General features: G+C 40.3%; 2 protein-coding genes across 3 annotated transcripts in view; both read left to right on the forward strand.

Annotated features, from left to right (window-relative positions):
• The window catches only part of LOC136428635 (low molecular weight phosphotyrosine protein phosphatase-like), a 99,591-nt gene that overhangs the window by 20,769 nt on the left and 53,948 nt on the right, over positions 1-24,874 (forward strand). The window lies entirely within an intron of this gene.
• Positions 702-23,840, forward strand: LOC136428619 (tyrosine-protein phosphatase non-receptor type 9-like). Of its 2 annotated transcripts, XM_066418266.1 has the most exons (12): positions 702-834; positions 5,810-5,953; positions 14,575-14,664; positions 15,856-15,980; positions 16,404-16,509; positions 17,741-17,851; positions 18,215-18,891; positions 19,142-19,232; positions 19,415-19,563; positions 19,734-19,884; positions 20,232-20,439; positions 20,908-23,840. In XM_066418266.1, the coding sequence occupies exons 1-12, from the start codon at positions 775-777 to the stop codon at positions 21,126-21,128; spliced, it is 2,133 nt and encodes a 710-aa protein (XP_066274363.1). In that variant the 5' UTR covers positions 702-774; the 3' UTR covers positions 21,129-23,840. The 2 variants fall into 2 exon arrangements, with proteins under 2 accessions (XP_066274363.1, XP_066274364.1); XM_066418267.1 differs by lacking the exons at positions 702-834; positions 5,810-5,953 and adding an exon at positions 9,279-9,440.

A 24,874-nucleotide genomic window follows, 5' to 3' on the forward strand; every position in this document is an offset into this window, starting at 1 on the left:
ATTGTTACGTTCAGAACTATGGCTGGGCATTATCTACGAAAATCCTGAAACTGAGACACACAATCTTCATTTCAAAAATTACAACTTTTTTTGAATAATGAAATTAACGTTACAACTTTTATTGAAGATCGTTAAAGTTTTCCGAGGCAATTTATTTTTCACGAACATGAAGCTCTTGTAGGATCTTGTAGGCAAGTTGAAGAAGACGAAAACATTATGAGCACAGCCTGAAGGAACGCCGACAGGACAAATCACACCGAACATGAAGAAAAACCTTACACTTCACTGGGATAACGTTGTCTTTACGATTAAATGGATTCCGGCTAGTCGCTGTTTCGAAACAACTTTTTTCTCAGAAGTTCATGAATATATTAATGAGGCTAAGATCAAGTCAACTGCGGCCTTTATAAAATCTATGGATTACCTCACCCAGCTTTGAAATAATGAGTGATGTTCTTCTCAGAGCTATGAAGTGTATTGTTCATAGCTTTTACTACTAAATGGCCAGGAAGGTCATTATCAAAAACATAATTTCTTTCCTTTTCAAGAGTCGATTTTCACTCCAGGGGTTAAAGATGTACTGGGGCTTTCATCTTCATCTCCAAGTACCAACTGACTTATATTATGTACCGAGGACTTCATATCACAAGTTGAAATGCTGCCATAACCTTGTCCTATATCCTACAACGTCACTTTCTGATTTAATGACCTCTAATTACTAGTCCCCAGGCGACAAGCTTCCTGGAAATTTCCCAGGAAACATTGCAACAGCGCATGCGCCTTTGCTCATTAGAAAAGAACATGGCGGACCCTCTCTCGTCCGAAGAAGAGCAGGTACGTCGCAGTAATTTGTCATTTTCCACCAAATATTGGGACATATTTAACTTTCAGACGAGCGTGACGTAGTCGTTATGGAGTGGGTAACGTTATCTGTGGCATTGTATAGTTTTGTCAGGTTGTGTCGTCGTGGAATCAGCGTGTTTTCGCATCGCGTTTCTCCCGTCCAGAATATCAAGAATGTCTCATTTCCGCCTTGATCTGTATGCAGGAGAACGCTTGCGTCTGCCGATTCCTGGGCGCTTTTCTTTTAATCTTCGTTTCTTGTGGTACTCTCTATGAGCGCCCTTGTTGTAGCCAGTTTAGTAAAAAGAAAAAAAAAACAGTGCTCTGTTTGAGTTTCTTGTATCAGTTTCTGTCGGCCACATCTTCTGAGATCGATCAGATAGTTTATGATAACTGCGTATGACGTATGGAGCTCCAGTAAAACAGTCTAGAAGGATTGAGATTTCTACAAGTTGATAGCCAACGGCGATATGGACTCAAACACCAAATCTTCGCTCTTCAGTCAGCACCGTGTCTGTAATAAGCTCTCTTGCATTTTTAAAACTTGGTCTTGAACCTCAGAAAATCCAGCTGACCCTACTTTTTTTGTATTTCGTACTTCCGGTCGCGCACTGAGTCTCTTCCTGTACCCAAGCCTTATTTGGAAAGGGGTGATACGAAACAGGAAAGAAGGTCAGAAAAGAGGCAACCGCAAACGTTTTTCTGCATATGTCTAACTGCAAAGCATACATCTAGCTGATGGGTTCAAACTTTGATGTACAAAACGAATTCATGGTGATGCAAATTATGCAGTTCTGTGAAATTTGTCTAAATTGTGGATCACTTCATGATGTGTTTCTACCCTAGTGTGACCAAGGAGGTTAAAAATTATATTTTTTAACCCCCTTGGCATGACTCAAACCATTGAATTTTAAGACCTAAACACATATATTTGCCACTTCTGTAAACACAAGAATCAAACTTGACTTGTGTTCTTTGCTGCAACTTAACCAAAGAGTAATCCCAACTTGTAGTTCATACTTTTGTTAGGGGCAGTGTCATCTGCAACATAATTCATCATTCATAGGCCTTTTCTTTGAATTTGAAAAAAAAGAGAACACTGATGCCATGTTGCCTATACATGTGTAACAGTGTGGTTCAAGCACCACTTACTGACCAGTCTAACTGGTCCCCGCATTTCAGCCTAGTCGTAAGTGCGTTGATTTGTGCGCTGTTCGATTCCTGAAAGACCAGGAGACTGTACTACTCGCCCTGTGTGTCTCACCTTCACCTGTCATATCAAGTAGAGCAATAGACCCCTTTCCAAATACCGCGGCCATTTTGAATCTAGCGCGAGCGCGCGTGGTTCGAGCGCGGGAAAGCGCGGGAAAAATACACACCCGGTAAGCCCGAGCCAGCGGTAATGGCGCCCTCAATAGAAAGCAGCGTTGAGTCATCTTCGGCGGCGAGATGTTCTCCTCCTCGGTGAAATTCATCGATATATTTGCATGGCACAAGTAGATGATATTGTTGTGGACACTTGGACTCGATATCGGCCAGTAAAATTGTGAATTTCTGCTACTTTTCCACAGTTCCTACCGGGATGTTGAGCGCGCGCTACAGTGATAGAATGCTAATATGTTTACACCGCGTGCTTGTAGTTTCCCTAGTAATGTTAGCTTAAGTCGAGAAAAATCCCACAAAACATACACTTTTCGGGCTGGGATCCTTATAGCTACTTAGATAGAATTATACAGAATTTTACCGGTCGTGACCGTAATTTTGGACGATGCCAACTTCGCCTGGGAAAACGCGCGTTGAGAGGGGGTCGTGTGTTCTGTCTAGCTTTTCTTTCTTTTCTGTCTAGCTTTTCCTTTCTTTCTTGTTACATCTCTCCGCATGACGATATTTGACATTTCCGCTGAATGCAATCCAACAAAAAAAGACGTGAAAATGTAGGCTTGAGCTTAAGGTCAGTTTGGTTAGGAATTTAGCAGAATTTCGGCGGCTTCTTTTGACGAGTTTTCTGAAATATCAAAACCTAAAGTACGTGAGTGAAGATGGAGTGTTTTCCCTTTGCGCCGTAATATCTTAATTTCCGTCGGATGATATTACAGAAACGTGAAAATATGGGCTTGAGGGCTTTGCGAGTATAGAAATTTGACGGAACTTCGGTGGCTCCTTTGACTTTGACAATATTTTAGTGCCAAGATTAGCTTGATGAAGTTCGTGAGTGAAAGCAGGGGGCGTGTTTCATTACATCACTTTTCGCGAAAATATTTTAGATTTCCACAGGATGAAACCCCACAAAAAAAGGAAAAATATCGGCATGAGGTCCTTCAGTCCTGAAGTCAATACTATTTAACGTTTTTCGGGTTCCATCCGGGCAACAGATATCTGAAATATTGCCGCGCAAAATGATTTGAAGAAACGTCAGATACAGTGGAAAACACACCTTCACTCACGTACTTTGAGTCCTCAAGACTAAATTCTTGGCATCCTAAAAGATCGTCAAAAAGCCGCCGGAATGCTGCCAAATTTGTACCCAAAAGGACATTGAACTCAAGCCTATATTTTAACGTGTTGCAGGATTTCATTTGGCGGGAATATAAGATATTGCTGAGCGAAGTCGATGTAACGCTGCACAGAAAACACGCCCCTCCCTCAAACTAACGTAATTTCAAGATGATGTTGGCATTGTCACGACAGCCAAAAGGCTCAAGAGTTATATTCATACCTAAACGTAGCTATAAGGATCCCAGTCCGAAAAGTGTATGTTTTGTGGGATTTTTCTCGACTTAAGCTAACATTACTAGGGAAACTACAAGCACGCGGTGTAAACATATTAGCATTCTATCACTGTAGCGCGCGCTCAACATCCCGGTAGGAACTGTGGAAAAGTAGCAGAAATTCACAATTTTACTGGCCGATATCGAGTCCAAGTGTCCACAACAATATCATCTACTTGAGCCATGCAAATATATCGATGGATTTCACCGAGGAGGAGAACATCTCGCCGCCGAAGATGACTCAACGCTGCTTTCTATTGAGGACGCCATTACCGCTGGCTCGGACTTACCGGGTGTGTATTTTTCCCGCGCTTTCCCGCGCTCGAACCACGCGCTCTCGCGCTAGATTCAAAATGGCCGCGGTATTTGGAAAGGGGTCTATTATAACCAGGAGCTAACTGAGATCTATAAGAACATGATAATGTGAAGTTCTAATGAAGTTATTGGTCTTCAGGCGATCAACTGATGATTTAAAAGAGTTTTTCATATTTATAATGGGAAGGGATTGGTTACAAATGTGAATCACCGGTCATATCTTTCTTCACATCATATTGTTCTGTATAAATATTGTTTTGAGTTTTGCAAGGTGGTTTCTTATTGAAGCCTCCTTGGTTTTCCATGAATAATTTCATCAGGTTGGTCAATGACTGAATAGTGAATTGTTTGGTGAAATTATTCACAACCATGTATTTGACACAAGCTGACCTAACAAGATCTATTAATATACTTTACGTTTGGGACCACATTGTTAGCAGTAACATCTACCTTCAGTGCACTGTGAACCAGTAACTTGAGTAAGTTAAGTAACACCTACTTTCAGTGCACAGTGAACCATTCAGTGCACAGTGAACCATTCAGTGCACAGTGAACCATGAGTCGAAATTGCCCTGATGATGATGACCGACAATCATCGAAACACCAGTTCGTGTCAAATACATGGTTGGGAACAAAGAACTTTGCTATTCACTCCTTAGTTTGTTGTTTGTTTGTTTGTGGAGAACAATTCTGAAGCCCAGACTGAAAGACATTTATCCTTGACTTAATCTTTGCTCTAAGAGCATGGAGAAACCTTGGAATCCTCTGCTTTTGAAATCATTACTTATACTAAGTTATAGCATTATGCCTGGTCTGACCTTGAAACCAAGGTTTTATCATCATGGGCATTAAGGCCTACACAATTCCTGGAGGAACTGCAATTATAGCATTAGCTGTGTGAAGCTTTTTACTCGCAAATTGATATTATCATTGGTCACTAGTCACTAGTATTAGCAATTAGGTTGGTCACTCTGCAGTCAAGAATATCACCTTGCATTGTTTGGTTTTCTATCCGATTTAAATGCTGAAGCTATAATAATGTACTGATTTTCTCATTTCCAAAGCGCAATCATTTCTCCAGACACAACAGGAAACCAAGTTGGCTTTAGCTGCTTTAACAGTGGTCCTTGTTCGTTGTTGCTTGTGTTGGATGGTCATTCATGGTTCTTGGCACTGCACAAACCACCATGAAAGACACATGCCTAGTGGTGTGTGTTTCCATTTGATTGTCACAAGATGATGAGTCTCCCCATTCATCATATTATTTTTGTTAAGCATTTTTCATCGGAAATGAGTGTTTCAAAATCTAATCATGTAACAGTTACCTTAGATATCTGTCGACATTAAATCCCAAAAGTGAAATCTGAGCTGTGCGAAGTTCTGAGCAGAGCAGAAATGTTCGCGGTGTTTTTTTGTTCGCGGTTTTCACGGCAACCGTTTCACCCTGAACCTAAAACCACCGTGAACATATTTGTCCAATATACTGTAGCAGTATGTGACTATAGCACTGCCGCAAACTTAAAACCACAGCGGACACTCCATTTTCCCCTTAACACGAAATAAAACCATGCAAATTTAAATGCATTGACAGTATTGGCCCCAGCTCGGACATGTTGTAAGGTATTGCATTTGTCATTTCGGATGGTGACGTAAAGCCTGCAGTCCAGTGTATGTGGGAGCTTCAGGCATAAGCCTCAAGCATCAAACCTCTGCTTGTAAAAGAACCCAACACACTTATCGAGAAGAGTATGGGTGCTTGGCTAAATACAGGAGCCGTAGAAAAGCCGCCTTGCACTACTGAGCTAACGAAAAAGTGTCATGCTTCGTCCTCAGTCCTTCATATACATGTACAGTACAATGAATGTATTGTGTTCTCCTTGCAGGCCACAGCCGAGTTTCTTCAGCGCATCAACTTCTGGCGGTCGCAGCATAATGCCGCACCACTCCCCTGGGACACTGCTGTCAAGTTCCTCATGGCCAGGAAGTTTGATGTGAACAGGGCCATCGACCTCTACGCTCAATATGCTGTAAGTAGATTTCTCCCATATCCATCTTCATTTGGGAATCAAGTCTAGCTGTACTATGGGATAGGTCAGAAGGGCTGAGTAGAAAGACCCCAGTAATGCTGACTTTCTTTGTTGTGGTTGCTAAGATATTTATAAGGCACGTCTTAATAACTTACTCTTAGTCTTAAGGTATGTACAACGTGTCCTTGTAGCCTGCCCTAATTTAGGCTTTTTTCGGAAATAGTATTGATTAAGGGCTGGTGAGAATTTGTATTGTTGTTTTTCTAAGAATCCCATCAAACCTACTATTGTGGGTTAAACTTAATGCTATTGGAGTTGACTGCTGAAAGCCTGAAAGAAAATAGGGAATGCATGGTGAATTGTGAAAATCCACAGCTTACACTAAATCAGTGTTGTGGACTGTTTTTCTCTTACCTGTGATAATTCTATGTAATTAGTGATCATTACTCATTGTATGTACATGTATATAGAACTGGCAGGTGTCAAAGATTGTACACCACATCTCATGATTGCTGCAAATGATGTGGTTTGTTGGACTTTCTTGGAAATGCCCCAGTCTTGCCCGAGGATTGAGTTATGGGTATTGATGTGTAATGATGTTAGAGACTCTGATTGGATTCCAGTAGAGCCCAATTGTCTGTTGGATTGGGTCCAAATTGCTGATTGAGTGACAGATAGAATCTGTAGCATACGGTCAATGTTTGGCAACTCGTATGCGTCGTATCAATATTACCAAGGTTGACATTGACAAAGCTTGTATATTATAATCGTTAGAGTGTTTCTGAGTACAGACTGAGCTTAATTACTTGTTGTATGGAGCACAAATATGAAATCAGGTGGCATCAGGCCACAGATGTAACTGCCTGGATACGGTTTGTATGGAGTCACAACATTGCGTGTTGTCAAAATAGTTGGATTAAATCCTGACCTTGTGTTGTTGGTCTTCCTTGGTATTTGGACATGGTCCAGGACGTCAAGGTCACCCTGCTGTCTCTTTTAAAGTCAACCAAGATTATCAACATTTTTTCATCTTCCGACACTGGCAATGCAATTCTCACCATGTGACAAAGTTTATGCAAAGCTGGTTGTTTTATTTCTACTACCTGAAAGGAAATGATAGTAAAATTGTATTGCTTTCTCTTTAAACTGATTTTCCCTTCTGCCGGATGTACTGTCAGCATTGCCTGAGTAGGTAAATGCAATAAAAGGAGGCTTTATAGTAAATGTTGGCACAGGTTCTTGTAGATATGAAAAACATATAAGGATAAATAAACAGGCTGGAGTTCATAGGCCCTCGGTGAATGCATAATTTGAACAGATCAAGTTGCAACATGATTTATGTCCGGATGTGCATCCGTCTACCGGTATTAACTGGTAATCCATAGCTTAAATTATGATTTTGAAAAATGATCTGTTTGGCATGATAAGTATGTAATATATATCACACTTGTACCATTGTATATCCTCTGTGTAAGTAAGGGAAGAGAGTGGGAAAAAATCTTTATTGTCATTGATAACCTTTGTAAAATTTGTTACTATGCCAAATTTGATATCATCACAGTAAAACTTAAAAGCATTGAGAAAACTACCTAAGGAGAAGTAATCACTATGCTAGACAATTACAAACAATGGTAGAAAAATAGGAATTCAAACAAACAGCTGTTGCTTACAATTATAATCCCAAACTGCCAATCTTGGAAAATATTTTAAAAGCTGGTTGTTGAGTAACTAATGTTTTACACTAGATCTCTAAAAGTGCAGCTGCTGTATTGTAGTTCCTTGTGTCAACTCACGTAGGTCAGTCCAGAGAAGTGTAACATCCTCCAAATCTGCCTGTAGCCTGTCCATCAACAGGGAACTTTGGCCCCAACCACCTTGTTTCTATGTATGGGCTGTGACGTCCTTAGAACCCGACCGTCTTCCCTCAGCCAATCAGGAGCAGGGATTTCTTGTGACTAAATCCCATAGTAGGGTCCCCCAAGTGCCAGGGGTGTACTAACTAACCTGTCAATCAGACTATCAAGGAGACGCCCATGCACTAACCAACCTGTCAATCAGACTAACACAGAGACACCACCTTTCAGAAGTCACCAAAGGGATTACAAGACAGCCTTGTCCATATACCAGTTTATTCAACTTCAAACAACAACAATTTCCGAAACACCGTGTCTACATGAAAGAAGGGAAAAACAAGGAATTTCTCATACTTATTGATCATTTCCAGTTCTAAAACAGTCTACAACATCTTAACTTTCGACAAAGTCATGGCAAATAAACTGAAGGAAAATGGCAGTCATTTTCAAAAACAGTCTACAAATTACAATCTGAAGTTTCAACAAACTCATGGCAAATATAGTGAAAGAATCTGGGGGTTAACAAAATCAGTTTGATCTTGACATCTGCACAATGAACAACAGAATCAAACTTACGGTTTAGATCAAGACTGGTCGAACTCACTTGAAGCTGGATTTTACAGTCTGGCACTCTTATGCTACAACTTAGTACAAGGAAATTGTCACAAAGAGATGATACAGCCACAGGTCTAGGATGATTTTCAGTCCATTCGCATGATTTATCGAGTCGCCGGGGTTGCCAACTTTAGCCCCGGACTTGACTGCTGTGATGGTAGGTGACTGGACTGTCGTGATGATCGGGGGCCGGAAAGAACTGTAAGAACTGACTCCCGAACATGTTGAAACTGAAAGAGGCCATCTCGGCTTAAGGAGCCTGCCAAGTGAAATCCTGACCGAGAGAGCACAAAACGCACACTGAAAGAGCCAGAGGTAAAATTTTAGCAACCAGATTGGATAAAATCATCACATGATACTTCTCCACCAGGGCCTGACCCAGACAACCTGCCCTAGAAAGTGTCAGTTTTTCTGATTCAATTTTGGCGCCAGCAATTTGAATGACAGAAACAGGCTGGATTGTTTTCTTTTAATTATGCAGCAACACTTACATTGGTCCCACTAAGGTCAGAGGTGCTAGAGGATTCGTCATGGTCTGGCCATGGAAGCTTCTACTTTTTAACTTCCTTCCTTTGGCTTTTTGCTACAAACACCTTCACATCAACAAAAACGTTTGATGTATATATTTGTATTATATGCTTCGGAAAGACAGTCGGGTTCTAAAATAGATAGGACCCGGAAGTGTATGACTATGTGGTTTTAGCCCTCGGGAGCCAACAAACTCCTCGGGTGGGCGGAGCAGTGCTAAAACCACATAGTCATACACTTCCCGGGTCCTATCTATTACATAGACACCCAGTCCACACCCAGGAATGTTCCATGCCCACACACGAGTCACATGACCATTACTAGACAGTAACAGTTGCCAGCACATGGCTCAACAGAGTACTTCCTGTCCCCGGAGTCACTCCGCTGGTTGTGGTGAGGAAACTGCGCAGGTTTTTATAATCGGGTACGACCAGTTATCCACTCGGATAACCGAACGTCCAGGCCTGGAGTATTTCATGAAGGGCAAACAAGTGAGTTAGAGATTTGGTTATTGTAGTAAGTTATACATGATTAGTATAGTCAAGATTCTGCCAGTATTAATGCTAGTGTTGCTGGTCATAGTATGGCCACCCAACCTTGACATTGGGAAGGGTTGAAGTGACTAAAGAAGGAGGGGTGAGCCATACACAAGTCGGACTTTCGTCTTAAAAATGACTTGTGAAAGTCCTGTCTTCATGAACAGTATCGTCTGTCTATATGATTGTTGAAATTGATTCTGTGTGTTTCCTGATAATGTGAAACCTGTTTACTGTGTGATTTGATATATTTGTATCAGGAATATTCAGGAAGGTTTTAGTCTGGCATATATTTATACCCATACCATAGAAAAATGTTCCAGTTTGATTTAAAGAAAAATGATTAAGGATTTCTGCTCAATGTCACGGGCAAGCCCCAATACTGTGCTTGTACTAAGTTGTAGTATCTTCCCTTGCATCTTCACAACAGAAAGACACTATATCACAAGAAGCAAGTACTACCCAATGATGATAATGTCAGCAGCTTTTATCCTTCATACTCAGGAATAGTAATATGTGTGTGCAGAAAAATCAGCTTACTTATTGTCATCGCACCAAAGAGGGGTTAATTCTGGAGCTATGTGCAGAATGTGCCAATATAAACTATTCTGCATGGGCCTGGAGCCAGTACAAATGCTTGCCAATGTTTCTTTTCAGAAGCCTGCAACAGTCTGGGTAGTTGCCAGGCAAGACTTCCAAATGTTCAGAGACAGCCTGATTTAAAGTAAACACTGGAGCCAGGTCGAAATACAACATTGGCACTTTCGACAGATGTTTGATATAACAGTAGTCTTTTTCTAAGGTGCTTTGAAAGGCTAAGTCGCTGTTCCCTGAAATATATCAATACACAGGATGTATTAGTGTGTGAATATTAGATTGTGTCATGAGTTCTAAGAAATCTAGGATGTTTGTTGGAAAGTGAAGTAATGTGCTCAGTGTCTACCTGTCTCGGCCACAGTCCTTGCTGCTATGGACTGGTCTTATCTAGTATATGTATGTCTTTATTTTTGTATCACCTGCATTCTTCAGTGGTAGCAATCTACCTTATCATTATGCATTTGTCAACATGGCTGGGATTGACAGATACACTAGTAGCCTACAGACTGATACAATGATCCCAAATACCTTAAAGTGTTTTTGGAGTAATATTTTATGCAGAGTGCATGGAATCGCCAAATATTTTTAAGAATGGCATTGATGAATTAAGGACTTAAGGACTTCTTGAAAATCTTTGAGTCACTTCCCTTTAATTATGAATTTATTAGAGGGAGTGTCAAATTTACTCAAAAGTGGGTAGAACCATGTTGAGTAGTATGTCTGTGGTTATGACCCCAGGGCTCCCATCCTGTCTTGGTGCACTAATACAGTACTAGTTTTTCAAAAAATGTCCATCATGCACTTCCAGAACTCAAAATATCTTTATTGAGGTTTCAGGAAATGTATTTGTTACCAAAATGTGTTCAAATTGACATTTACCCTGAGTAGAAAAAAAGTTTTCAGGCAAAATATGTGATTTGAAAGTTGGGGCTTTAACACTTTAGCATGGGTGCCATTCTAGTTAGTTTGCACAACTTCAATACTCCCCACTTACCAACCAGTTGACTGGTTGCAACGAGAAGAAGAAAGTGAGGTTAGTTGTATTGAATTTGCAGGTAGCATAATGAAATTGCTGGTAACGGGATAGAGGGATTCCCAGCACTTCTTTCCAGGGTGAGGGAGGGACAGAATGATGTCATTAAAAGGGGAAGTCATAAACCAATATTTGCTTTCCCGCCCACCAAATTAAGTCTCATGATGATCTTGCCTGGCAGGTTACTAGTTAGATAAACTTCTGCTTTACTGTTGCAGTCAGTGACTATCAAACATGTGATAAACTCATGTCATTGTGTGCGGTTTCTATTGCATCATTACACTATTATAGAAACAGAAAGTGGAGAAACCTGAAACTGTGTGAGTGGGCTTTGAACCCGAGAAGAGGGTGGGACCCTGAAACTGTGACAATGATATCAGCTGGAAGAAATGTGAGGGCGTGTTTTAGTGGCCCTTCCCAGGCAAGGTTACCAACATCGGAAATTGGATCAATGGCACTATTCTGAGAAGGTATGGGATTGATACAAAGCCCAGCTTGTACATTGTAGGGTGAGTGGTGAATTATTTTAGTTTTATATGTATACTTATTGAAAGGCACAAAAAGAAAGTACATTACTTTTGGAATGCGTAAAATCATGTACAAAGTGTAACTGTAACTTATACAGTTTGTTGTATAACTTAAGTTTTATGTAATGGTGCTATAAAATATCCAGTGAAAGGCAGTCAGGAAAGGAAAGTTTAATTTTACCATTGGAATGGGAAAAGTGTAATATGTAAATATGTACTCTCACCTCTCAAATAAACGTACCGGTACGTTTATTTTTTTTCGCCTCAAAATCCGCCCGTTACATTCTTATTTTAGACGGTACGTTTATTATTTTTTGAAAAATTGGGGCTTTGCTAACCAGTTATCCCTCTAAAATCTAAAGTTTAGGTTTTTCTCCCCGGTATTTTTGCTAGTAAATTTCGCTATTTTCCGGCCGAGCGGCGTTGGTTTCCCCGCCGCTATGACCCGGCATTTGAGAAATCCTTGCAGCACTCATAACATATGGGTCGATCTCGCTATGACGTTACAAAGTTAACGTTGCTATTGGGGGGAAATAACACGCAACACTGACATTTTAAGATACAATTTTCATATAAATAACTTTGACAGTCTCTGTTTACGTCGCAAACTAAAGCACGCTGATCAAAAACGTGTCGAGTGGTCAAAGTGCACAGGAAAGAATTTGATCACCACTATCGGCAGCGCGGCGGAAGAATAATTCGTTCACAGAAGACATATTACACGTAAAAACAGCAATTATAACTTGACTTCCCTTGTGATATGTGTTTTGAGGCCGCAAAATCTCAGAAAGGCAGAAATTTGTTGGTAAACAACAGCATGTTTCGCCATCGAAACATGGCGGCGGCACCACCAGGCGTGGTGACAGTAAAACTAGCAGCATATTGCATAGTGCATATAACGATCTTTAAAATGATACCGTAAATGCGTGGAAAATATTACATTTTGGGGCAACGATAGACATAGAATTTTAGGAAGGTTTATATCTTAAGATAACCGTAAGAATTTCCAAATTTAGCGGTAAAGTGTGGTTTCTATTGTTAACATGTAATCGGTAACTTCTTAGTATGTGCGGTGTGAAACGCTGTGCTACTTTTACAGCCGGGCTCTGTTCAGTATTGTGGGCCCAACCGCGGGAACTCGAAATCCGAGCGTCTCACAAAAACTTTGTTCCCGACGCTATGGAGCAAAAGTTTATGGATATAACCCCTTTTTGGTGTTCATATTTGTGTTTTTTTGGGGGGTAATGTCTTTAGAAAATATGATTAGGTACAATTGATGATTTTGATTATATATCAGTATTAAATAATATTAAAATGATAATGATATCCCGATGTACAACAATTTTCCTTGATCACTTGCTTCAAGTTCCAAGTAGAAAATACGTGTATCATGTATACATTTTCACTTGTTGAATTTGAAAGCACCGTTGGCCCCCGGTTTAATAGGGGTCATAGCGGGGAACCTATGCCCAATTTTGAAAATTATTATCATATTTTGCGAAGTGGCGAGGGAGATCATCATGATTTGAACAATTCGCAGCTATATGTACAGTTTTTATGTTCAATATTTTTATACTTGATAGGTACATGTATGGTCCTCAGGCATAATTGAATAGATGCAACCTACCTGCTTAATCTTATTTCCCTCGGACAGTTATATGGACGCAGTTTACCTCGACTGTCAATTTTGAAATTTTCCAGGGGGTACTTTTATTTCAGGGGGTACTTATATTAGATTTTAAAGATTTGTCCGGGGGGTACTTCTATTCCAGGGGGTACTTCTATTTGAGAGGTGAGAGTGAAGAAGTATAACTGTGTCTTCCAATTTGTTGTATAGCTGTTAGCAGCTGTGCCTAACTCGTAAGAAAACTATGTTGAATTCATTTACCGACCTGATGAAACTATTTGCGGATGTTATGAGCTATGTTTTGACTTTCGCATAATAAGACCCCTGGCAAGGCTGAAACATTCAAGGGAACAAGGAAGCAGTTCCAAGAATATAGGCTTTAACCGTAATGTAAATATTGACCAGCCTCTTCAGAAGTCAAGTCAAGTGGTAAATCATTTCACATTTGGTAAATGTTAATGCACTGTATAGTGAAAGCCTGTTACTAGCAGAAAGTCAAACATGCTTTCTGAAAAGTGAGGAAAGACATAAAGTTGACCAGCCTTATCACTACATACACTTTGTTACATACTGTAATTCACTTTTTTGTCACGGTAGCAAAATTTCACGGTGTAGGGAAACTGGACATTTTCACTGAACTTTAACTTCACGGTGGCACCTAGTGATTTACAGAATGAAGGAATCATAAATGATTACAACAGGTTTTTCATGGTAATGATAAGTTCACAGTGCAGAGGTGACTGTGAAAACAGTGAACATAAAGTTAGTGAAAGAAACAAGAATTACAGTAACTGTGACTGGTTATTTCCAATTGTTGAATTAGACAAGCCCTGTTGACCCATTCAAGGTAAAAGGGAAGCAGTTCCAAGAAAAGTGGCTCGGGGCGCTGAAGCGGTTTAATTTAATCATAAGCCAACTGATCCGTCTAGCCTTGATTTCTGGGCCAGTATAATTCATAAATGGTAAGGCCAGCATATAAAGAGTTTGTTGCATTAGCTCTGCCATTGTGAAAACCGTTATATATGTATTGTGACCATTTTGAAAGACATTGCAAAAAGATAGTTATTGTCACTTTTGAATGTGAAAGGAAGGATAAGTGTTTCTGCATCATTTACCATTGGCTGTGACCTATTGTCAAACTAGGGAGGAAGCAGTTCTAGGAAGAAGAGGTTACATACACCTATTAATGACAAATACCAGGTAACAATACCACCTTTCTGTGTAGCCTACAGACTAGAATCCATACAGTCGACTCAAAGCTTCATCTTTTAAAGTCCATGTTGTTTTTATTACCTCTTGCTGCAGGCAACTCGTTACAAGGAAAGTATCTTTAACTTCCACCCGACAGAGGACCCTCTAAAGAGTGAGCTGTTGACAGGGAAGTTCACTGTCCTGGTGAGTAACTCTTGAACATATGAATAACAATAGTCTGCAGATTTGCTGGTAATAGATTTTGTATATGGTCTGTTTGCTAAGGTGTTTATATACATAGTGTATGCACTAGTACTGTGTCAAAGAGTTGATATAGAAAATTACCACTCATACTCGGTTTGTCTGTTAATGTGTTATGATTCAAGTAATTTTCAGGCAAATCAATAGTCTTAGACTGCATTTCATAATGTTTTTTGTAGGTCTTGATAGTTGAACATCACATATAAATATGTATGACACTGGATTCATGATGGTGTTACTGTTGTAGTAGTATAACCCAATGGCCCATATTATGTTAGGTTTTACTTGTTCCATAATGAAATGGTATTTAGTAAAGTGCACTCCCCTTACTTTGTTATCATGTTAGACCATAGAACATTGATTTTATGGACGACACTCCCAACATGATTTTGTAATAAAGATCAACTTTATCTCCTTTTTGCAATCAGACATTTTATGACATGTGTTCATGTCTTTATGGCAATTACAATGTCATCTCACATTTTGTGATAGCTAAACAAAAGGGTTCAGCAACGTTTTGATGTGTGGCCACTTACTAATGGATTGTGAGCATTACTGTGAATCATTGCCCATCTGTCGAAAGGAGTAAGATTTCATGTTTCTGAACATATGCCAAAATGAATGCATCTGGATTTCATCAGTAAGATTAAGTTTTCCAACCATTACAGAAAAAAAGATGGTATTGTTAATGTAAATCAAAAGTTTGCCACACCTAAACTTCTTGGCACATTACCTTTGAGTTTGCAGTTATGGTAATAGCACAATAGAATTATAGAGCCGAAGTTTGCACTTGTGTTGAGTTCATGTTAGAGAATTGACCATTATAACTGTTAACTTGAAAATACTACATTTATCTGATCAAGATTCACAGTTTAACTATAATATATCCGGCATAAAGGTTCCTGTGCATGTTACTTTATTTCCATGACAAAATTCCATTGTGGAGGTTGCTGTAAATCCCTTTTTTTTCAGCAGGAGTTGAAAGGAGGTTTTTGCAGTGTTCTAGGGTTTTAGATTCACAGTTGAGACAATACTGTAGCACAAAAAAAACTGAAAATAAAACCACTGTTTATATTTCACGATTTACAGTACTTAAAGGTGCCTGTAAAACATGTACACACTCTTCACCCACAGCCCACCCGAGACTACCACGGGGCGGCCATCGCTTTGTTCACGGCCAAACTTCACGACCCCAGCAAGAGCACACACCAGCTGACTCTCAAGGGGGTCATCTACCAGTTGGACCAAGCTCTTGAAAAGTAAGGCCTCTCTTTATTTATAAAAAGCTGGCCATATGAAAGGCTGCTGGGAATGTTGAAGAAAACTTGGACTAAATTTTTTAGGGAAAAGAAGTCCCCTCAGAAAACGTGAAGTATCTGGCAAGATGACTTCCTTTTGCCTTAAAGATAGTATGTACAGTTTCAACTAGTGCACTTCGTTATAATACCCTACTTTGTATTTCATTACTTCGTCTTGTCATGTCCAGATTGTAAAATGCTTCTGTGAAAATCTCCATACAAGACATGAAATGTTTCGTAGAACTAACTAAAAATATGTCTTAACCTCTTGGCCCATTATTGTTGCTCTTTAGTTTTTCCTTGTCCTAAAGACAAGTATGCACTAGAATTAAGGAAGGATAACTGTAGTATGCATTACATTTTGGTGCATGATTCTCCCCACAGCCGTCAGACCCAGCGGAATGGGCTCATCTTCGTGTATGACATGACAGACTCTGCCTACAGTAACTTTGACTACGATCTCAGTAGGAAGATCCTCAACCTGCTCAAGGTAAGCTGCAGAACCCACCATGTACTGCATAACCTCTATTAACATTTATCATAGCGGCTCATCTGTGTTGGTAGTTATCATAGTACAATGCTAACCTTTATGTTGATGAAGGTTAGACATCCAGGTAATGAGATACGCCAAAAATAGTTACTCAAGCAACTTGATGAAATATTTTTTCAACACTTAGGTATACACCGTCACGGATCAAATTTTCAATGAGTTTCTCTCGCAACTTTACGTTCGGAAGTGATTGGTCATTGTTGATCCTGAAGAAGGCGACAGTGGTCGTTGAAAATTTGATCTGTGTATATGTTGGAAAAAAGTTTAGCATTGTAAAGTGTGGTTGTGCTGCATTAGAGACCTCTCAAACACACTGTTTTTCAAAGTGGTGAATGTATGCAACCCGAGGGATAAATGTTACATGGAGGTTACCTTTTTTAGCCTTTTTGATACATCATGTTGTATGTGACAGAAAACTTCATGAAGACTCTCTGATGAGGTCGGATTAATGGATTGCACACATATTATGTGATAAAGGATAAGTTGTCAACACAATCAGGACAAAATTATGCCAAAATAATGTTATCAAAGGTCTTGATATATCCTACTAACTAAGTCCACCAAGAGCTGCTTTACTGACGCCTGTCACTAAGAAACCATAGAGCCACCTGGCCTAAATGGCCTGATTAGCATAAAGACAAAGGCTGAAAAGCCAGCATTTACTGAGGTGCCAGAATGAAGCTAATTGGTATGGAAGGTAGGCCACACAGACCGGTCTGGTCAGGGAGTACACAACTAGTCAATTGGTACATAGTACAAGTACTATAAATGTAGCTTTATTTCCCTTTTTATTGAGGCACTTCGTTATGTACCAGTAGCATGTTAGCAAGAGCTAAATGTCGTTGTCTGTTTTAGGATATTTTAGGGAGAACATTTTGCATTGACTGCATGGCCTTTCTCAGCACAATTTCCTTTGTTCTTTTCTCAAGTTAGTGGTAAGGACATGAAATGGACACTGTTTATATAATAGGTTTCTTTAGATTGTCTGGAGAGAGTGTATAGTATGTTGCAATCAGAGCCCAAGCTTTCCTGTAATGTTATCTTGTTTTTCTTTTCTGTGCTTTGTTCCTTTAGGTTCCGCTTTTACTCCATTTGTGATATTATGTATTAGGCTAAATGGAGCGTTTGTTTCCGTTGCCCACAAGCTAAGTGATTTTTTTCTTGGTTTTAGGGAGGGTATCCAGCGCGTATGAAGCGAATGTTAATCGTGACCGCACCCCTGTGGTTTAAGGTGCCCTTCAGTGTACTACGGCAGTTTGTCAGAGAAAAGCTCAGAGAAAGGGTGAGTAAGAATCAAGTTATGGTTCTATTTTCCTATCCCTAAACTTGTAACTGCTAATAGTATAGTGTTACTCGCCTGTGTAAAGACATTGTGTGTTCATTGATGTTAGAATTTATACTTGGAACTGATTTGGTTGCTGTGAATTCCAAGTTTTACAGAAGAATAATTGTCCAAATTCTCTGTGACTGTGATCACTGTGGCACAAAAGTCTCTTTATTGCTACTAACTAGACAATGATATCAGCTGGTAGAAATGTGAGGATGGTTTTAGTGGCCCTTCCCAGGCAAGGATACGAACAATGGAAATTGGATCAATGGCTGGCTAACATGCTGTTTAGTGACGCTGAACTTGTTTCCACGACAGGTCCACGTTCTTGACACAACAGAGTTGCACAACTTCATTCCCCTGTCGGCGCTCCCGACCCACCTGGGCGGAGACCTCCTCATCGACCACCCCTCGTGGCTGCAGCGCTGCTGGAACGCCTCCCTGGCCCAGGACCAGGCCGGACCAAACGACACCCCGCCCTCCCCCTCCGAGTACACGCCCTTCGTCAGTCCCAACATGAAAAACAGGACTGAGAACGACAAGGACCATGACTCGGACGCCAGCTCCCAGAATTCAGACACTGAGCACATTGATGTTGCTCTGAACGGCATTGTGGATGTTACCAAGCCAGCCAAGTCAGAGGGGAACACACCCACAGAGACAGACAGTGGCTTCTCAGAAAGGCAGGGTGTGGAAAAACAGCAGGCTGTCAGCGTGGCTCACGCCACCAACGGGAACGCTCAGGCCGCCGTGGACGACAGAATAGGGGACGAGGAGGACTCCAGTGAGGAGGATGAGAGCCTGCCGCCCCCGCCACTGCCCAGAAAGACATACTTGACAAATTTTGAGGAAGAGTCCATTCACACTGTAGAAGAGGGGGGAATGACCATGGACCAACTTTGTTTGCATCTGAAGACGACAGGAATAAAGGGAATCTACAAGGAGTATGCCATGATCAGAGCCGAGGCACCGTCAGGCACATTCAACTGCTCCAAGTAAGGCCGATTGCTTGATTTTTTTTAAAAAGTGAATTTGGATTTTATTTCTGTTGCAGCTGTAAATTCAGTTTCTCCTTTATTTTCAAATTGTTTGTAACAGAATTGAGCCCCAGCAACATATTCAGAAAGGAAACGAAACATTTTTGTGTGGTTTGATAGTGCTACATGTATGTGTGTGAAAGTTGAAAGAGAATGTCTTTGTATTATCTTAAAAGGCTAACTCTTGTTTTCCCTTCCTAATCCCCAGAGCTCCATATAACCAGTGTAAGAACAGATATACAGACGTTCTGAGCTTGGACCACTCACGAGTTAAACTCAACATCTTGGATGAGGATGATGTAAGTGAAGTTCCTTGACATAAATAAGAAGTTCATAGACCAAAAGGATGGCTCATGAAAGATTGATTTCATCACTTGTTACTTTCCCCGTGTGTTAAGAAACAGTCAAACCTCAAAGAGAGGACAAAGCATTATGCTTTTTTCATAAAAAAAGTGACAACTGTTCTCCCCACTTTCTGCAGACGACTGACTACATCAACGCTAACTACATGGATGCCTACAAGCACAAGAACGCATTCATCGCCACCCAAGGCCCCCTACCCAGAACATTCCCTGACTTCTGGCGCATGGTTTGGGAACAACAGGTGCTCATCATCGTCATGACAACCAGGTAAGGAGAACCTCTTATGAAGTTCAACAGAACTGATTGAGTGATGCAATTGACAGAGTTGATTGCACACTTTATAGCTCAAAATAGCTGATACCATATTGCAATACATGTTATTATATATGCTCAAATGAATGGTTTGGTTCACATGAGACCTTTGTTTATCTCCCCAGAGTGATTGAGCGAGGGCGGCTGAAGTGTGGTCAGTACTGGCCAAATGAGGAGGGGATGCTTGACCACTACGCTAACTTCCGAGTGACCAACCTGGAGATCCAGGCAGGAGACGACTACACCATCTCCAGACTCAAGCTGGACAACCTAGAGGTGTGTAACATAGTTGGGCTGTAGCTGAACTCATACTCTTGTCTGAATTTGTTATCTACTGCTGTTTAATAGACAAATGGTAGGATCTTACCATGCCTTCTTGGTGTATTCAACAGAAAGAGCAGAGCAAGACTAACTTGCTGTCTGTCTGTCTGTCTGTCTGTCTGTCTGTCTGTCTTACTAGGAGCGATATGCATTGGATTGGGTTGAGTTGTGCAGTATATTATAATCCTAAGACTATGAAAAATTCTTCTTAACCTAAAGATAAATACATGCATGTATTATAATGTTTTTAATTCCCACAAATATTCCTATAATCAAGACTAATACTTGTTCCTTTCTGTCAGACGGATGAGTCCCGGGAGGTTGCCCACTTCCAGTTTACCAGCTGGCCTGACTTCGGGGTCCCGCGCTCAGCAGCGGCCATGTTGGATTTCCTGGCGGAGGTGCGACAGTACCAGGCCGACGGTTGCAAGGCCATGGGGCCGGCCTGGGTGGGGCACCACAGGGGGCCCCCCATCATTGTACACTGCAGTGCAGGCATTGGCAGGACAGGTGAGCAGAGCAGCACCAATTTTCTATTTTTTTGTTTGTAAGCTTAAAGTTTGTTTATTCATGAGAAGCTCAAATCGACATGCAGGCCGCTTTTCGTTAAGATCATGAGGAAAGAGGTAAGGGTCAGATACAATATAACAGAGATACACAGTATCTTACAACCATTGTGTGGTGTTGTGTAGTGTGATCATTTGTGGCATTCTATTGTTCCTTTATTGTTTTAGAAATGCCCTTTTTAAACCATGTACATTTACTACCATTTTCACTGTTGAAATTTAGTTTTAGTCTTGTTCTGAACAAGGAAGATGATAAGAGGTACCTTGTGCTGTATACAGCATTGAAGAAGTCTGATATTAGGGTAGTGCTTGTAACAAATGTGCAGCTATGATTATTATGAAGACTTAAATCTGTGTGATTCAACAGCAGCTAATGATGAAGTAATCACGGTTCTGTCCACATGTGCTCCAGGCACCTTCTGTACCCTGGATATCTGTCTGGACCGGCTGGCGGACATCGGAACCGTTAACGTGAAGGAGACGGTACAACGGATGCGTACGCAGCGAGCCTTCAGCATCCAGACGCCAGACCAGTACCACTTCTGCCACACGGCCATCATCGAGCACTGTCAGAGACACGGCACCCTGGGGCAGGTCGACTACGGGCAGTACGACGACAGCGACAGCGACTGAGAGACCTCAGTACGACCTGGAGTTTTTACATGTGTGTGATCAAAGAAAGACCAAGGAAATGTCAAAATGCTCCTGAAATTGTTAAGCTAACCTTGGAATGGAGTCAAAACTGTAATGATATGTGGTGTTCCCTATTTTGTACTGAAGTTTGTAACCAAAAACCAACCGTCTTGCAGTCAAAACTATAAAGTCTATACTCCCTGTTGTGAATCGTCCTCTGCAGTATTTATAGGGTGGAATCAGGAGACTCCATGCATTGTGAATGCTTGTCCGTCAAGTAAGAATAGCATCTCCTGTAGACAACTTTCAAAAAGTATCAAAACCAAACTCTTTACCTCATTTTTCCTTGGATTCATTAGTCTATACTTTTACAGAGTTGTAGCGGGAAAGAAAACCTGGATGGGTATGATGGCAAATACATTCAGAGTGATTCTTGTTGTTTTGTAGTGATGTTGTGTGAAGTGCCTCATTCCCAAAGTTGTGAACAATGTATATTATTCATACCACGAAGGGGCCAACTTGTACAGATGACTTCTTTGTAGTTACAGGAAAACCTGTTGAGCACCCTGATGATCTTGCCCAAAGGAGAAAGCCCAATGAAGTTTTGTTGATACTAGACAAAAGTTGTGTTTCCAATTCAAAGTTTTCTTCTTGAGATACTAAAAACCTTGGTTGTGTAGTATTGTTGTGCTCCCAGTATATCAGAATTCTACATTATGAGACGTCAGTCATTCTTGGTTAATTGACTTTTGTTATCATGAAAGTCCTGGCCGAATATGTACTGTATATCCACTATGGCTAATGTTTCATGTAAAGGTATACATAGAGAAATTGTGGAAATTTTTGGTAATAACTTTTTAGTTTGCCAGAAATTATCACCCATGTAATGACAAGGGGTGACAAGAGGCTTCTTGGTTTCCTTCCTTTGTGTTTACCACAGACTGTTGGCCAGTTGTAAAGAAATTCATTCAATTATATATTATTTAAATAACGAAAGCCAAGCCTACTAATAAGATTATATTACTTGTAACAAAATGTACCTTCCTGTAACATTTGTTTGTAAGAGCATCACTATAGGCTTTTCTTTTGCATCCCTATTGTTCACTATGGACATATTTATTGACAGACATATTTAATATGTAATTATTATTGTGTATACAAGTGGTCCTTAACCTTATATATGACCATCGCAAATTTCAGATATGAATGTATCAGATACCAGCATTCTTAGTCAAAGCCCAGTTAACAGCTCTACAAATGCTTCAGTATTCAAGGTTTAGCTTCTGCAATTGAACAGTCATCTAAAAGCTGTATAAAGGTGTTGGCAAGGTGATTGTAACTGATTTGGTATTTTTCAACTCTGAAAATATGTCTTTCTTTCAAGAGAGTTGAAATAGATTTGCTGAAATTTGTAAGGAATCTTGGTCTGATTCAAATGCCATTTATGGAAAGATCCGATCTGTTTGGGTTTGCTACTTGGATGTGTTGGACATTCTGACAATTAGGTGCATAAAGCCAAGAAAGTGACCCTGCTTAAGATGGGGTGCTTCAAGCACTTTGTATATGCTTCTCATACATGTAATCTGCACAGAGCTGGATGCATGGTATGCAAAACTACAATAGACCTCTTTCAACATTTGCTTTCTACTTCATTTCTGCTTGGCTCATTATAGGATATTTACTTGACATTTTGATTGTGATCACTGGAAGTTGAAGAGCTTGAAAAGCTTTCCCTTATTGTTAGCCAGTATCCATAGCATTGCTTTTGTATTGATGATTTTAATGATCACAAAATGTGACATAACATGTCAAGATATTTGTAACAGGAAGCACTGAGTGCATGTTCAGTTTGTTTTAGGGATGGTTAACTTTACCCTGTAGAATGTATTATAACCAGACGCACATTGAGAACCATAGAGAAAAGTTAAGTTTATGGATGATGTATGAGAGGACAGGAGGGGAAGTGAAGTTGTTAGTCTGATTGTAAGGTTTGTGTTTCTCAGCAGGTCTGTAGATGTTGTCTGGTTCATTCTAGACGTCCAGCTTGCCTCTACTGTGTTGAGCTGTCCCAAATCAAATTGATTTTAGAGTGAAATATCTCAAGACCGTGTGTCAAGGAAAAATTGAAGTTTGCGGATGTCTGTCAAGGTTCTTTATCAACACAATCTTAAACAAATGCTTGACACAAAGAGAGAAAATTCCTGACTTTTCCTGAAGCCACTTTTTTCTGTTTCTTTAGAACTGGTACTACATTATGGAAGTCCTAAGGAAAACCTTGATTATGTATTTCAAATATGGAAGATTCCAGTCAGATAGAAGAAAAACCTGTTAATCAAGTTGTGACCAAGCATATGTTTAGATTTTGATCAAGAAAGGAAATAACCCCTAACTTGGGAGCCACTCATGTCTTCAGTAGTGCAAGCTACGGTTGTAAATATCTAAGGACAACTCAGTGTGAAAGAAGTTGCAGTCCCAGGTCTGTAGCTAGGGGGGGCTGCTGCATGCCACCTGTTTGAACCCTTGTGTCAGAAACATTTGTTCAGTTTACACCTATAGTAAAGGGTACACACTATATATATACAGAAATCTGTCTGTGTTCTAAGCTAACGTGCACTGTTTGTCCCTAAAGTGCCTGTAAACTTTTGTAATGTAAAGCTATGTATATGTCTCAAAGTAGAGGAAAAAAACATAATAAAAAGTGTGTAAGATAAATATAGTCCATTATATATACATGTAGGAAGCATAGCCATGTTCATTATTTTGTATCTGTACTTGTAATTGACGGTGTAGTCTACAAACACAGTAACTTGGAAAATATTTAAGTACAGTCAAACCTGTATTAGCGGTCACCTTTGCATAGCGGCCACCTGCCCATAGTGGTCACTTTTTGTCGGTCCCTTGGATTTTTCCCATTGACATAAGCATTAAGAATTAGGCTATAGCGGCCACCTGTCCAACGCGGTCGCGGCCAGACGATTTTCGGTCCCGCGAGTACAGTAACACTGCCGATAACGGTCACGGCGCGCCGGTAGAAGCCGCATCGCCACCGCACGCCGGGTTCAAAATCTTCATTTTTTTCACGCAGTTATCAAATTTATGCGGCCTCAACTGGATAGGATCATAATAAAGAAAACCAGAATGTTTTATCTTTGTTAGAAAATCCATGGTTTGACGCGAAGCCAAGTATAGTTTTCTTCACATGGCTTGCGTTTGTACATCGTGGTAAAATTGACAATTTCTGTGCATTTCGACTGGACAAATATTACGGCAGCCTTTTCGAAAATACAACCCACACATGTACCTGATGCGGTAAGTTCGTGAAATGTTTGAATGCCGGCCCAATTTCCGTTTTCACCGGGAATTCATTCAAATTGTGCTCAAAACGTGTTTCGCGCAATTTTCAAAATGGCGCTGATACAAACTGGATAGGTAGCAGCATAAAGATCAACGGAAGACACCACTGTTACGGAGGTATAATATACTAAATTTATTTTGCTGCAAAGTATCACTGAGGATAATTACTATACCAAAAGCTTCAAAATGAATGTGGATAATACTACTATGATGTAAAATTTGGGCTGTTGCAATTTTCTGAAAAGACAAAAAGCCCTCAAAAGAGCGACCTTCTTCTGAGTACCCTATTAGCACAATGGTAGATGCTGATCAACACAAGCCACAACAAGAGACTGAGGAAAATTGTCGCCACGATTTTATGTTTGAAAACGGTCGAAAACGAACAGTAAGTG

The sequence above is a fragment of the Branchiostoma lanceolatum genome, chromosome 2, assembly GCF_035083965.1.
Source record: "Branchiostoma lanceolatum isolate klBraLanc5 chromosome 2, klBraLanc5.hap2, whole genome shotgun sequence".
NCBI classification, from domain to species: domain Eukaryota; kingdom Metazoa; phylum Chordata; class Leptocardii; order Amphioxiformes; family Branchiostomatidae; genus Branchiostoma; species Branchiostoma lanceolatum.